Genomic DNA, 16,228 nt, shown 5'->3' on the forward strand with positions numbered 1-16,228 from the left:
ACGAATTTTTGCTGTTGCATTTTTTTTTATCCACAGAATTTACTTCGCTTCATCGGTGATCATTTTATTACATATTTTTTATTTTTATTTTTCTAATTTTTGAACTTGAAATAAAACGCCATCTTTGCATTATCTCATTTTTGTGCCTCCGACGATAACTATTAAGCACGTCAATGCCAATATCGTTACGGCATTCACATTACTTATACGTTTTGATTAATACATAGTCGTTATCTCTGATAACAAACCTACTGAGTATAAGTATGCCTTTCAACCAGTACGCAAACGCCAGTTATAAAAGCTTGCAACACGCATTCGCAATTTTCATGTATTTATATGTACATTTCTTTCTTGAATAAAACTTTCCGCCTTCTTCCTTTATCCACTTACGATAAATAATATATTATATATTAGGACGCTCAACATGTATTCATCCTAATCAATTTGGCATAGGAACCTTATTAACGTACACATCGTTGAGCTCCATCTCTAATCAACAATTCTAATACTGTTCGTTCAATCGATACAAATCGAAAAAAATCGATTTCATCTTCTTTTCCGAGAATAGTCACGAATGTTCCATGACGCGAAGCCACGCCTCGTAAAATGTTTCTACAAAAATGTATAAAGTACGAATTAATATATAATTACAGATTGTTGTATATACAAACGTACAGTCTCGTCATGGAATGGTATACGACAATATATTATATATATTTAGATTAAATAATCTTACGATCAATACCTCTTGTACTACGTATACATTAAATCTCTAGTTAAAAAAAAAAAACAATAATCATCGCTCGATTCACAGACCTACGATACAAGATCCTTGAATCCGTTACACATTTTCGTTTATGTTTATGTAATTATGTTCTTTAGAAGAACTCGAATTTTTAGCAAGTTTTTCTGAATCTCAATAAATTATAAAATATATGTATTTTCTTATTTGAATTCTAATTGCATAAAAATCTTAGAATTTTAATAGACAAATTTTAAAAATTTGCGAATTTTTACATGTATAGATTCTATTCATGATTTTGAAAACCTTTTTTAACAGTTTCCAAATCCATGAATTTAACATTTGTATAATCTAATAAAATTCGATAGAATCTTACAGTTAATATTTATTTTATATGCCTGCATTTTTTTTATAGATTCAATATTACTATTCCTGTTGCCAATCAATGTGTGAAATCAACCAAAAAACAAGAGAAGTTTTCTAATAGAAAAGATAAAATGGATAAACGGTATGCAAGATATTCCGATAGTAAAATACGTATATTTTGTTAAAATTCACGTTATATCCTGAGTTCATTTCGTCCATTATCTTTATCATCAGTTAAAACTCCCAAAAAAGGAAAGCTGCCCATTAAATCTACATACTAATTCAAGGTCCATTATACCCAAATTTTATTACAGCTATAATTTGTAGCAAATTGCTCAAACGTCAGTAACTCTTATCGATGCTTCAGAAGAGTTTAACGAGAATATCTGTGTCCGAGATGTGGAATTCGAAAGCCATCGAGATCGAGATTCCACTGTAACGTGAGTTCAGTTCGTCGCATGACTGTTTCTACGTCTTAAAAACACTCTGCTATTGACAGGGTAGACTCTAGTCAAGAGTATGAGCGAACTGCCCAGAGCAAGTTTGACGGGAGCTTGGCGACCGCCGGGTAACCTGATGAACACTGTCGCCACTGCCGCAACACCGTCATCGGTAGGCTCGACAGCCACCGGTCTCACATCGCTGTGAAAGTTCACGTGTTTGCCTCGTCTGCCCTTACGCTGCGGCGAGTTCGGGCTACACTCGCCGCCGTCCCGATCGTAGAGTATTGTCGCTGAGGCAAACGGTCGCTTCGCCATATGCAACATTTCTACGACGTGTCGACGTCGAGCACGACGTAAATCTGCCGACTGCTTCGCCTTCCACGCAACCACGCATCCCGCCAAGAATAGAAAGAAGCAGGAGAAGAAACATGAGAAGAAGACGAATAGATCGATGTGCAACTGATCCTGACGGAAGAAAATCATCCCGTAGGCGGCGCGACCATTCAGCTCCGGATTCACCGGATCGATCGCTTGTAGCACGATGTGAAACTTGGTCTGGCCCAACTCGTGTTTGTCTTGTGGCAATGTCAATACCAATCGATTTGTTAGATTATGTATCACCAGAAAAGTGTTTCGCCTCTCGATCGTCAAAAAGCTGGCAAGATTATCCTCTAGCCAGTGCTCCATCACGAAATACTGTTGTCCGGTGTTCCATCGAATCGGCTCCATGGTAGAGCCATTAATCGCCGCACCAAGGTGAGGATGAAACTCAACAATCCGGAATCTGTTAGAAGGCTGATCAGGCCGTAATCTGAACCTGTTATCTAGTTCAACCTGCGGATAATAAATATTTTAGACATTTTTTTTGATAGATAAATAAATGCATTATAAAATTTATAAATATGCGAAAATCATAAATTTGTTACGTATAATGAATGATAAAGTTGATGTAGCAAACTTATATTGATTTTTTGATATTAGCATAAAGGCAAAAAAATCCAAAATTATAGATTGTTTAAGAATTAAAAATTTTAAAATATAAAACGAGCTTTAAAAAAAACAAAATAGTAAAAAAAAAACCAATAGAATAGAAAAGATTAAAAGATTAAACGTACTTCTTGATATCCAGTCGTTGAATTTAAAATGACAACGAAGGAATCATCTCGCGGACTCAAGAATAGATTCAAAGCACCTTGGGTGACATCCACCATCACTCTGATGTCCACGTTCATGAATCGTGGTTGCACCATGTAGAAGACGGTTTGGCCAGGGTTTAGAGGCTTCGGCTTCATCTTGCATTCGTCTGAAATAGGAAAAAGTAAGGTCTTCTTTTAGATACGCGAAAATGGCAGACTGTCAAACAGCTTATAGTAGAAGAGAGAAGATACGAACCGAAGGATACGTAAGATGCTCCCACAAAATAGAACGTTGCAATTTAAGAAAAACAATTACTTGACAAAAGTGTCAAATGAGTAAGTACAAACATACATATTGAAGTGAGATCGAAATTGTAATCAATATTTTTAATCAAAGTAATATTGATTAGTATATATTAACGTTAACATTATTTATTTTCATATTAAAGAAAAAAAACAGCACCTAAGTTACTTGGAAATAAAAATGTATCATTACGAGTGAACTGTAAAATTTACTAAAAAATAAAAAAAATTGTACAGAATATTATATAATTTTTGTGCGTTAGACATATTAATTATCGTTATGATGATATGAAAATTTAATCTGTTTGCAAGATTGTATGCTCACCTATTAATTTCGAGTCGAAACACATTTTATTGTCGACTGTGACGGTTTTGTAGCATTGATGGCCCATTGTCGGGGTGCCGGCATAATTCTCTCTGCACTTGCTGCATTGCACCATCCAGCACGGTGTGCCGCCCATGTTCGTACCCTTTATAGGACCACTCATGCAGGAAGGTTCGCTCTCGGTATTGTTGCCACAGTTGCACTTCTCGCCAGTGACAGGATCGCACGTGAAGCCATGGCCGTGACATTCACAAGGCCGACACACGTCTCGGAGGTCTTCTGTCCCTCGAAAGTATCCGGTCATGCATTCGCCGCATTTGTCGCCCCTTGTGTTGTTCCCGCAATTGATGCATTTCGCTTTTGCCACCGGTCCTTCTTCCAGTTGTCTACTCAACTTCTCTATCGACATCTTGTCTACCGAATTCGGATCGGGCACGGTCACGTTGTCGTTGATGCAGATCCGAGTGTGTCCATTGCAATATTCGAGACATGGCACGCACTGACCGTTGTCCGCAGGATTGCCGACGTATAATGGTAGACATTTCTCACATTGTTTTCCCATCGTGTTATTATGACATTTTGTGCAATTATCGAGCTTGTCTGGACCAGCACAATCGCTATGGCCGTTGCATTGGCATTGGATGGAGCAATTCGAACCGACATAACCAAAGTCACAACGGCATAGGTCGGGCTTCACACATGTGCCTCTCACGCAACCCTGTGTACACATGGGCACGCAAATTTTCTTACCAAAATCGTTCCCCCAGGTGGTTTCGGTCTTATATCCATCCCCGCATTTGCATTCGAAGCCCTCCTCCAAGTCAAAACACTTCTCGCTCTTCGGTGAACACGTGTGATGTCCGTTCTCGCACTCGTTCTCCGGAGGACAGCGGACGTAATGCCACGAGAAATCTGGTTTTGATACCGTGACGAGCAACGACATCGTAACATTATCCTGCGTTTCTGAAGAGTCCACATGATATGGATGCAACGTTGTGGTGATTGGCGGCTCGACTTCTGGAAAGTGTTGACGATAAAGCATTTCGCAGGTACCTCCCGCTGGATGATCCGCCGGTGCTTCAAGTGATCCTTCTGTGCATATTCCTTGACCGGTTACATTAGCAGAGTCCAAGGAGCACCAGCCGCAATGCGAATGCTTCAGACAGGTGCTGCACTGCTTGAACACTGAGCATGGTTCCGGGCAGTGGTCCATATCAGCGTTACGCAACACTAAACCGCAAACACCGCCGGCGCAATAAAGCGGTTGATATGATGGTGAGATGCACTCGTTCAATTGTGTAGACCATCTACATTCGCTCCATCCACCTTCAGCTCCAGTACCCTTCAGACAACTCCTACAATCTTTGTGGTCGGAGCACCTCTTTTCACACTGAGTGCTGCTCATTTTGATGCTAGTCCGCTCGAAGATATTAATCTTCACGCAATTCCAATCGTAGACAGGCTCGCCCGTCAGCTCCATTCCTAATTCGTTAGTTTTCAATACCTGCCTCGTCCATACACACTCATCCAGACCGTAACACTTCTCGCAATCGCTCGCTGGACACAAGCGTTCCCCGCATTGATTCACGTTACTTACCGATGTGTCACATCTAATCATCATGTCCTGTGTCTGATCGTTGCAATCTTTGTCCGATGGGATGCACTTACCGTGCGGACAGTTAGTGCACCACTTGCAAACAGGCTCGTTGTCTTTGTAATATGGCCACTCCGCCAGACATTCCGTGCATGTCCTGAAGGTCTGGCATTTTCTGCTCGCCATCCAGTCCGAATTGCAAAATATTCCATTCGATCGTTGTGCTTGAGTCACGTTGATGTCACACTTGTCACCTCGGTTGCTTGATACCTCATTCGAGAAACAGAGGGAAATGTTGGTGCCATTGAGAGTAGTGACAGCGCAGAACGAGCAACCGAAATATTTCCTACATGTGATCTTATCCTTCCAAAGATTGCATAAATCCTCCGGTATGTTAATCAATGTGACGTGACTCTTAATACCACCGTCAAAGCCGCCAATAACGTAAACGGCGTTTGACTCTGGATCGGCATGGGTCATTGCGTGGGCGTAAGCTGGTGGTGGCGGACTGCCGATCGTTTCTGTATCTTTCGTTATCAAACGTATCCACAGGTTGCATGAGTATTTGTACGCTATTAACGAGTCCGAAGTGTTGTGAGGATTTTGTCGGCCGCCAAATATCACCATATATTCGTCCGTCGTAACCGCGGAATGAAGAAATCTAGCTTGAGGTAAACTATTGCCATCGGTAATTTCGTCTTCAAATGGTGGTAGTACTGACCACGTTCGTGTTTTATAATTCAAGGCATATAATCTGTTCGAAATAAACGTTCTGTTTATCGCATAAGTGTAGCCACCGAAAACGTAGAGACTATCAGACTTACTGTGATATACTGTGGAATGACCGTAAACACCTACAGGTCCGTTCCCTACAGTGTTCACTGTGTCCCAAGTCTCAGTTTCTAGATTAAATTCCCAGATCACGTCAAGATATCCATATTTAGGACTAAATCCACCAATCAGAATCAGGCTTTCCGACTCTCCATCTCTACGCAAAGTCAACGTATGACCGGCCAGAGGCAGCGGCTCCTTTTTTAATTCGTCCTGCACAATTTGGCTCCATCGCTGGTTCTGCAAACTGAATTTCCAAAAGTCACTGAGAGTATTGTTCGACAGTCCTTGTACATCTTCGTCCTTCATTGACAGGCCACCGTAGACGTAGATCTGTTGTCTACTATGCACAATTTCAGCTGCGTGAAAGTAGCGACCCTGTGGCATGGACGCCTCTGAGGTAGATTCTACTGTTACTTGCATCCATGTATTATTTTTTGTGTCGAAAAGTCTAATGTCATTCAGAGGTCCGTGACTGAGCGAATAACCGCCGAACATCCATAGACTACCGCGTCGATCAGCCACCAAGCTGTGTCCGAAGCGTGGCAACGTTTTTCTCAAGTGATCCTGATGATCGGCCAAATATTCTGAATTGAATAGTTCCGTGAATGTTAGCTGATAGTTTTTGAGTGGGATAGAGCAATCGCGTCCACCGTAACCTGGCACGCAAACGCAACGTCCATAGCCCTTGTCGCAGACGCCGCGTTTCTCGGAAGCAGTACAATTTTCCGGACAGATCTCAACATTGCAGTTGATGCCGACGTAACCGGATTTGCAGAGGCAGTTGCCATTGCGGCACTCGCGGTTTCCCGGGCAGTTATTGCACGTCATGATCACATAGCTCGCATTAAAACCCTCCACTTCGTCCAGTTGCTTATAGTGTACTGTTAAAAATCCGGATTTGGCCTCCACCGTGACTGGATAGTTGGTGCTTTCAGTGCAGTACACGCCCAGTAATTGGCTCTGATGACCACCGGTAGATGAGACGAATTCGGGCAGACCATCATACACATACACGCTGTTCTCCTGGCAACTTACGTTAATATCATCATGGATAGTGAATTGTATCACGCTTTGAATTGTCGGAATGGTCGCATCTAAAGAGAGCTCCGTTTCGGGGCCAACAATCCAGAGACACTCTCTTGTCGGTGAGTCGCCTACGTAATTGTCCCAAAGCGAAGATTGCGAATGTCGACTACCAAGACCTTGCTTACCGTTCCCTTCGCCGCCCAACATACCTCGAGACATGCAGCCGTAGTAACACATCCCGCCATTACGCGGATCCCCGTAATAGCCCCGTTTGCAACGCTGACACTTATCGCCTTCAGTGTTATCGCGGCAAAAACACATACCAGTCTGCCGATCGCAAACGTCGAGCTCCACATCGCCATGCCCATTGCAATTGCATTCGCGACAACCCAATGGTGTCGTTGCGTTTCCATAACTTCCTGCCTTACATTCTTCGCAATAACGTCCAATCGTCCAGTCTTGACATTCGTCGCAAATGCCTGGTCCCTGAAAATCCAAAAATTAAGATGCTTAAACATATGATAAAAAAATTGATAGTAATATTGTTATTCTGTATTGGAAACATATATTTTTGGAAACAAAATATTATTGATAAAATTTATTATTTGTAAAAATATTTTTTAATTATTCCCAGCATCACCAGGACTATGTTCCAATTACAGATTAATTAAAAATACAATGGATTTTGTGAATTTTGAAAACAAATTCATTTTTTTATTGTTAATTCTCGAAAATTCACAAAATCCATTGTATTTTTTATATGCGATCATTGTTTACCTGCAAGCACGTAGAATGGTTATAACAACCGCAGTTGGTTCGACAATCCGGTCCGGTCCAGCCCAGATTGCACTCACACTTGTAATCCGGCGCTTCGCTGCAATATCCGTTGACGCATCTCTCATAGCAAGTCTTGGTACAATTCTCTTTGCCATCGCCATTAAAACCGCGTTTGCATTGACAACTAAAGCTGCCGTGAGTATTGGTGCAAAGTGCATCGGGATGGCAATCGTGCAGGCCGAGATCACATTCATCCACATCCGGGCATTGCGCGTATGCCCAGCCAGACTCATCAGCGTTCAGACTGCTGTTTCGATACTCATTGATGATCGCACTGCAATTGACATGAGCCTGATTGAAGTCGCCTTGCACGCACACGCCAGTGATAGGATTCTCCAGACTATAGCACCAGCCGCAGCTGAGTGAATGCAGACAACTGGAGCAGTTGGAGTGCCGACTGCAACTCTTGCACTGATCATTACCAGTGAGCGACGAACCACTGCGCGACGTGACACCCATTAGGCCCGCCTGGTCCATCCATTCTCGGCACAGACCGAATTGGTATTCTGATGTGTATACCGAGAATGAGAAACATTCCTGTGTGGCCTCGCACCACACGCATCTGCCACGCTCATCTAGGCACTTTGTGCAATTGGAGCGTTGTCGGCATGGAATCGGACACTCGTACAGACTCACCACGGCGTTAGGCAATCGACCGATTCGTGCGCATCTCGCCTCTTCCGTCCACCACTCACATAGTTTAGTGTTCACGCATGACTCACAGGAGATGTAATTGGAACAGTTAGCGCACGCTGAAGGCGTGATCGTCAAATAGTGCCATTCACGTATTGTCTCGCCGTGCTCCTTATCCCACTCTATATCTTTTACGCAGCTCTCTGTTTCATTGACGGAGCGCGGTAGACATTCGTTGGTAATATCGCACCAACCACACGAAGAGTCAGTCAAACAATGCAGACAGTTATTGTATTGATGACAAGAACCGTTCTGATACGGTTCCAAGTATTCGAAAGTAAAGACCTTTCCATTTTCCATATTCTTGTTATGTACGATTTCCATTTTACTCGCATAAGCGTAGCTCGTGGTCACCATTCTTTTCGATTCGAAGTCCAACAAATAACGACCCGATTGCAATTCCATCGAATCTTCACCTGGCCATGTCGTCGGTATACACTGTGATGTCTCTGCAGTTAGATTGGCGACTAATTCCTGAGTAAAAATTAAAAATTATGGGTAGTTAAATTTCAGCAGAACTTGAAAATATCGAAGTCGTTTGACCAGTTCATGCGCGCGAACAAGAATATTTCAATATATTAACAAATTTCCTCTTCAATAAATAAAAATAAAATGATTTTAAATGATTTTAAATCTGCTTTTTCCTTTCACACACTGTCTTGTAATATTTTTATTATAATTTTTATTTCTTTATTTTCCAATACAATTAGAAACTATCAAAGTTGCTAAATAATAAGAATAACTCACCAGCTTATCAGGATCATCATTTCGCGACACGTGAAGTGTCGCGCTGTTATAACTGACGCAAATTTTCAGGTGCTCCGCCGCGCTGTCCCAAAAATAATTTGGCGGTCTAAGAAAACCAGTCAACCTGGCAATCATTTCGCCGCCCAATGCCGATTCTGTCTTCGCACCTTGCATGGATGGTACATTAAAGTCAACCGTGGTCGCATTCACTATAGCGACTGAGTCAGGTTGGCTGAAGTTCACTGGTGGCTTGTACTTGAGAAAAGTCAAACCCGGCCTTTTATCCATTTCTCGACATTCTTCGGCCTTGGTAATCTCCGTGCCTTTTGAGCCCCACCAGCCTGGTATCTGCGAAGGCGTGTCGTCTCGCAGGCCGCATACCCCGTAATTGTCATCTTTGTGGTGACAGCGGGCATTTTGGACACACCAAGTACACGTGCCTAAATTTAGCTTATTTGAGACGGATTTCCTGCCGCGAAAATTCGTGCCCCAACCACCACCAGGTTGACCGTGTATTAGGCAAGAATGACAATCGCCTAGAGCCGGACAAACTCCCGGACAGCGCGTCGTTTGTAAGTTCGTCGTACAATTACTGCCTATCGTCCGACCATAGCATATCTGCAATGTCAAGAAATTTCATACATCAGAGCATACAAACAAAAGTTACTTTATGAATATAACTTTATGAATAAGTATAACGAGATTAATGAATAAAATACCTCATCCGCGGAACACCAGCCACATTCTGGATTTGCTGCGCACTCCATTAGGCTTTTGTGCCTCGAGCAAATTTGCTCTGGCTCAATGTAATCCTCGTCTCCCGGTGCTAACATAGGTGGTAAAGTGTATGCAAGAAGATCTGCATTTACATTGCCATGATATCCACCAACGAGCAACAAAGTATTTCCGTTACGCACATCTGCCGCATGAGCGAATACACCTTGTTGCTTAGGATAACGAGAATCTAAAAGTAGAAAAACAAATTTAAATCGACATAAACGTATAACATATGTAAAATATGTAAATTAAATTAATTTATTTTACCTTTATCATTTAAGCCTAACACTTCGTGGCTCACCCAAGTGTGACAGCCAAGATGATAAAGATACATTTGATTATCGTAACAGATCTCCTCTTTGTTATGTCTATGAGAATATCCGCCGAATACTACCAGATAATTTCCTGTCATAATAATAAATAAAAAATTATGTATTTTACATATATAATACATTCATATATTTTATTTCTAAAAATTATTCTATTTAATAACAAGTAATTACCTATGATATTACATGTGTGGAAGGCGCGTTCTCTTGGCACATATGTCTCTCGCAAGTGCGCTCTTGGATAATGAATCTCGGACCAGACCTTTCTATCTAATTGAAAGACGAACATTCGGTCCGATAATTTACTGAAACGGGCGACGCTGGCGACCACGCCGCCGTACACCAGGAGGGAATTGGTAGCACGATGATATACAGACGAATGCGCTACCACGCGTACGTCAAGTTCCTTACCGCCTCGAGGTCGTACTTCTATCCATCTTTCATTAATCGCCGTAGGATCCGCTTTAATTATGAGTTAATTATGCTAATATTTTTTTGTACATATCTCATATATAGAAATTATATAAATATACATTTTTTAGATTTTTTTGCTTTAATAAATTGGCAATAAATTTAAACTTACATAAGCGCAACTTGATTTTATATAAGCTGGATGAAAACTCTCCGTCAACAGTACTGCCTCCGAATAGATAGATGTAGTCACCTGCCAAAGTTAGAGTGTGCCTTGTGAGGCTGGGCGGGTAGAAAGGGGAGTTTTTAGCGCGTAATGTCCACATGCGTTTTATCACATTATAATGCCACAATTCATTCGATAGAGTACCATCTTCCACCTTTCCTCCGTAGATCACAAAACCATCTGAAAATATAAAGATTTTATTTGTTTAAAGTGTTGGTTACAATTTTATGATTATAAATCATACGTTAGTTTGTTTAAATAATGCAATGATAATAAATAACAGTAATTTTATATAATCTTTTTCATTTTTTCATCTATATTTTTAATAAATGCTACTATAAAAAATTTCTTCTTTTATTTTCACTCTTAGATTTATTATGTCACAACGCAATACCAGTTTCGATATTGATTCAAATAAAATAAAAATAGAAATGTTTTCTGAAACAAGGTCAACTATTCATTTTATTTTAACTAAAAAATATAATAAATATAAATATAAAAAATATAATAAATGCTGACAGACCTTGGTATTTGCACGCAGCATGACCATATCGAGGACTCGGTTTAGGCAATTCGTCAACAGTTGGCTCTGTAACTTCCTCTTTCAACGAATCACTTGTGGTTAATTTTGAATCCGTAAATTCTGGAACAAAAACATTCTCCTCCGCGGATCCCGCTACGATTTGTTCCTCCCATTTTACGTCTTCGTTCTGCATATCTGTTGCATCACGTTCTCTATACAGGTTTTCCAAGTTTCTGCGATATCTTTAATAAATACAAACATTATGTAATAAAATATTAATTTAAATCTAACTGTACAAATAGAAAGCAAAAGAATTACAGACATACAAAACTTTAAACGAAATTATTCTAACGATCACTTTTGACTAATTGACGAGTTTTTATTTATTATTCTAATTAAATTCCAATTAAAAGAATATGATAAGTTTTTTGTATGTATATATAGATCTTACCATTATCTTTTATATCTTTACATAAGCAAAATATAAAATCAACAATGTATTGTCCCCAATTTCCAAGATTGTTTTCAAGATATTAAATTAATGAGTGAGTCACTTACTACCTTGTTGACATTTGCGAATATCGCGGTCTTATATTTCGGGGATGCTTTCTTCTTGGATCACCGTTCCTATCGATTCTAATGGTGCTTCTGCTTTTTTCGGTTTCCTTAGGCATGTTCCTAAATTCTCGCGAGTGTTGACTGTCAGCAGTCCGATCGAGCAGGCCAAAAGTATTGTTATCTTTAATACTATAAAGCACCTTCCAGAATAAAGATGTCGTTGGTAGGCCGTATATCTCTTTGGCACCAGGATGGCGTTGTAATTCGGTAGCGATCAATGTAGGATCTAAATATTCAGCAGATGCGGCGCCTTCTAAATGTAAAACAATGTTGAGAAGTTATTTTCATTTTTTGATTTAATATTCAAAGTAGAAAGAATTTTATCACATTCTACATTTATTATAATTAAATTATTGTATACACGTTAGAAAAAAAAACAAAAATATAATGAAAATACAATTGCAAAGAAATTATAAATAAGAGATGTTTTGAAATTCTTACGTGAAATTTGTGCATTAATTTACCTAATATACTTCCATATTCATCTTCCCATTCACTTGTGCTAAACCTATATACTTCTAAGTCACTGAGTATATAATTGAGATCATAGCCGCCAAAAACATAAAGTGAGTCTGTTTCTTGAACATAGATCGCTGTATGAGCTGCGCGTGGCCTTAGTCCACCTTCTGAATGTGAGAGCCAATGCCATCTACATAAATAATTAGATTATTGAAATTTTTTATTTGTATATGTCTCATCCATTTATTTTACGTATTAATGTACGCAAAATTTAATACAAAAAAAAATAAGAAAAATTGGTTATTTTGTTATTAAATAATAACATAAGTACAAAAACATAAAGATGTAATTTAAGGATAACACATACCGATTTCCTTCAGGATGCGTTTTGTGCAACGAACAAGATTGTCCAGAGTATCCATCTTTGCATTTGCATCTTTTTATCCCGCAAATACCCGCTTGATTGCAATTGTTTGGACAGAGAGCTCGGGAACAATCTTTGCTTCCCCAATCATTTTCGCAGAAGCACGTATTATTAATACACTTTCCATGATGAGTACAATTGTTCGGGCAATTCGTGACCGAAAATTCTGCATGGAAACCATCTAGGACGTAATTTGTGTCACTATATAATAATATCAACATCTATAAAAAAAATAGTAACGTTAGAATATTTTATAAAATTCAACAATATTTTATATCATGATAATATTTTGTGTAATGTTTCACTTTTATTCATTATTGTTGCGTGAGTTTAGTAATAACTTACATTATATTTCAATTATATTATTTCGTTATATATTTTTATATTTATAATTAGTTTTCGTAATTTCTTATTAATAACAATTTTTCATATTTAATTCATACCACTAATTATTAATTCATAACATTAATTATTAACGTAAACTATGCGATATTGTGAAATCATAAATCTGCAAAACAATTATCTAATGTTATTCTGTGGAATATACTTACATAACCAGATGATGATGTCACTTGCTGCGGTTCTGTCTTACCACTGAAGCTACCTAGAAGTGGTGAACGAAAGGAATCCCCATCATAAACAAACACATAATCATAACTGCATTCTGTGCCCATTGTCCGAAAACTTAATGTAATAAATTGGCGGCTATGGTTAGCTACAACGAGATATAGAATATAAATTCTATATTATAATTTTACTTTACTATTTAAAGAACAATAAGTCCTTTCATCCGTACCTTTAATGAGCCATTCACAATGAGAATCTTGAGTATAATTCGAGCCCATTGGCCCATCACTGATGATTCCCCATGACTCCGTGAAAACTTTTCTCGTCTTATCGCATGGCACTTGTTTTGGAGATGCCTGTGGAGCTAAATAGAAGCCCGGCAACAAGCAACTCCATATTACAATCCATGCTATGGTGGATATCGTCCACCCCATCACAGCGTGTTCACCTCAATGTCGTTTAACAGCACATAGGTCATCATTCGTAGATATTAAATAATTTCTTGAGCAATTACGCGACGTATTTACAAAAAGAGTCATATCTGAAAAAAAAAAAAAACATACAACTTCTTAATTTATGTGTCATTGAGTTTTTACAACAGTTTTAGATAAAGAACATCTTCATTCGCTCAAGAACAAATTTACACAGCTGCATGCTATATTATAGAGATTATCACACAATGTAATTTACAAAATACAAAATGTTACATGATTAGACTTTAAAACTATTTTACAATGCTCAGTGTTCTCAGATATCTCAAGTTTTAAAAATATTTACTGTGTTTTATTTGTAATGGATATTATACATTGATATATTAATATTGTAAAACTTAAGGATGACGCATTGACTGTTTTTCTAACACATTGAGTTCGCGCTATATATATAATGTACACTAACATTGTGTCAGACATATGCTATTAGCATATGCTTAGTGCAAATAGCAAACACATGTTAAAAATACAGCCGAAGTATTATCCTTGAATTTTGCAATGTCAATATTATATTAATGTAGCATAACATATCAATACAGCAATAACTTTTTACTCTAGAATTTATGATAAAATATATTATAGACTGTTTCAACTTTTACTTGATAAGATAATGTCAAATCTTAGGTATAGTGACATTTTTTAATTATTTTGCAAGACAGTGCAAAGTCACAAATCGAAGGGATTGTATCGTCACTAATGCACTTTATACTAAAACTTGTCGCCGCATAAATCAGTGCTTGGAGAATATTGTTAAGTTTTCCAGAGGAACACCCGACGATCGACAATATCTTAACAAGTCACGAGTGAGCGTGTGAAACATTCGTAATGTACACGTCGTGCAACGTGTTGAAGGACAATCTCCCAGAGCGCGAGCCAGCATCGCGCGAGAACGCAAGGCCCTCGGCTCCTGATCAATTTGCAAATAAGCACAAATAAGCAAATGACATACACGCACACTCTTGCACACGCATCCGTCGCGAATACACATGCGCGCACACACATACACACACACGCACACACGTGCCCATGAACTTTCCGCACCTATTGCGAGGACGACGGCGACGGTGATGTCGAGTGTAGCATAATAAGCTCCAGGGGAATTAGTCTTGCACTTGTTCTCGCGAAAAGAGACGGAAAAGTCGCAGAACCCAAGTAAAATCTTGGGAATTAAATGGTCACACCTCTGTCAACGGGACGGAGTCGCGCGGTATTCTCCAGCAGAGATGGAGGGAGAAAGGATGGATGAAAGAGGGAAAACGAGGGATAGAGACGAGAATGTATCAAAACATCACCGGGAGGGGAAAGTTGTGAGCTGCCCGAATGGACCGAATGGTATTGAGTGCGAAGCACCAAGCTTGTTAATGACAACCTTGTCTTAAATCTTCGTCGCGGATGAGAAACATGCGACAAGTCACAGGCGATGAAACTGGACGAAATGTGTCAGAACTGTAAGCGACCGTGACGTAAACGCGCCGCAAAACGTCGCGAATCGGCACGGTGCTTCGCCTTGTTCGACTGCCCCGCTGTGTACATTGCTTTTTATGGTAGCGCTTGGAGTGGGGGAAGCATCGGCGTCCATTATGGACGCTTATTATTTAAATAACGATGATAATGCGATATATGTCGATAGTATCGATACTATTGCAGACATCGGCGCGCCGATTATACAGCAGTTCTTCTGCTTTTAATTTTTTATATACTTGATATTTATAAATAAAATTATATTATATAGTATAATATAGATAATATAATATATGAAGAGTAGGATATAATATCGAATATGGTACAGTTCTGATCAATGAAATAAGATTTATTAAAATCCAATTTTAGAAACTCAAGTTTGATTCCTCAATAATCGAGACGGATTAAAATGAATTGAAATTTCTATGCGTCTAACTGAATCCAATTGAATAAAAAAATCTTTTTTATACAATTAGATTCAACTGAATGCAATTGGATTTCCTATCCAGAAATTTGAATTGAATAGTATTCACGATCAAATGCACAGAAAAAGCTGATATTATTTATAGATTGAAATATATTTTATGCAATTCCTATAAATGGATAAAAGTACATTTGAATTGAAAAAATTTATTTTGCGAATGCGTATTTCTTAAAATTTGAATTCATTTCAATCTTTTTCAATTCATTCTCGTTTATTGGGTTTTTCTTTGATATTTTTTAATATCAAAGAATCTCTTTATACAATGAGATTAGAGACATCAAGATTCCTAAACTAAAACTTCAAAATTAGATTCAGATACTTATTTTGTTCAAAATTGTATCATGTTCGAAATTATGTATTTCATTCTATTATAAAATAATATAATTAACACATGTATATAACAAATAATATA

At 38.7% G+C, this 16,228-nt stretch overlaps 1 protein-coding gene across 1 annotated transcript; it reads right to left on the reverse strand.

The window, feature by feature from the left end:
- Nucleotides 1–1,143: 1,143 nt before the first annotated feature.
- On the reverse strand, nucleotides 1,144–13,814 carry LOC108693004 (multiple epidermal growth factor-like domains protein 8). The gene is made up of 15 exons (XM_018201631.1): nucleotides 13,610–13,814; nucleotides 13,365–13,528; nucleotides 12,757–13,034; nucleotides 12,395–12,579; nucleotides 11,874–12,183; nucleotides 11,313–11,554; nucleotides 10,736–10,969; nucleotides 10,327–10,614; nucleotides 10,091–10,228; nucleotides 9,766–10,010; nucleotides 9,047–9,664; nucleotides 7,547–8,773; nucleotides 3,316–7,255; nucleotides 2,667–2,854; nucleotides 1,144–2,385 (listed from the first exon to the last, which is right to left on the reverse strand). Exons 1-15 carry the CDS (start codon nucleotides 13,812–13,814, stop codon nucleotides 1,555–1,557), a joined length of 9,093 nt encoding a protein of 3,030 aa, XP_018057120.1. The 3' UTR covers nucleotides 1,144–1,554.
- Nucleotides 13,815–16,228: the final 2,414 nt, after the last annotated feature.

The sequence above is a fragment of the Atta colombica genome, unplaced genomic scaffold, assembly GCF_001594045.1.
Source record: "Atta colombica isolate Treedump-2 unplaced genomic scaffold, Acol1.0 scaffold83, whole genome shotgun sequence".
Classification (NCBI taxonomy): domain Eukaryota; kingdom Metazoa; phylum Arthropoda; class Insecta; order Hymenoptera; family Formicidae; genus Atta; species Atta colombica.

Excerpts from the sequence above, each read along its gene's own strand:
- LOC108693004 (XM_018201631.1), bottom strand. The coding sequence starts at position 13,814 with ATGGGGTGGACGATATCCACCATAGCATGGATTGTAATATGGAGTTGC. Across the intron at positions 12,184-12,394 it reads TGAATATGGAAGTATATTAG|AAGGCGCCGCATCTGCTGAA; the intron begins GTAAATTAATGC and ends TTTTACATTTAG. Across the intron at positions 9,665-9,765 it reads GCTGGTGTTCCGCGGATGAG|ATATGCTATGGTCGGACGAT; the intron begins GTATTTTATTCA and ends TTGACATTGCAG.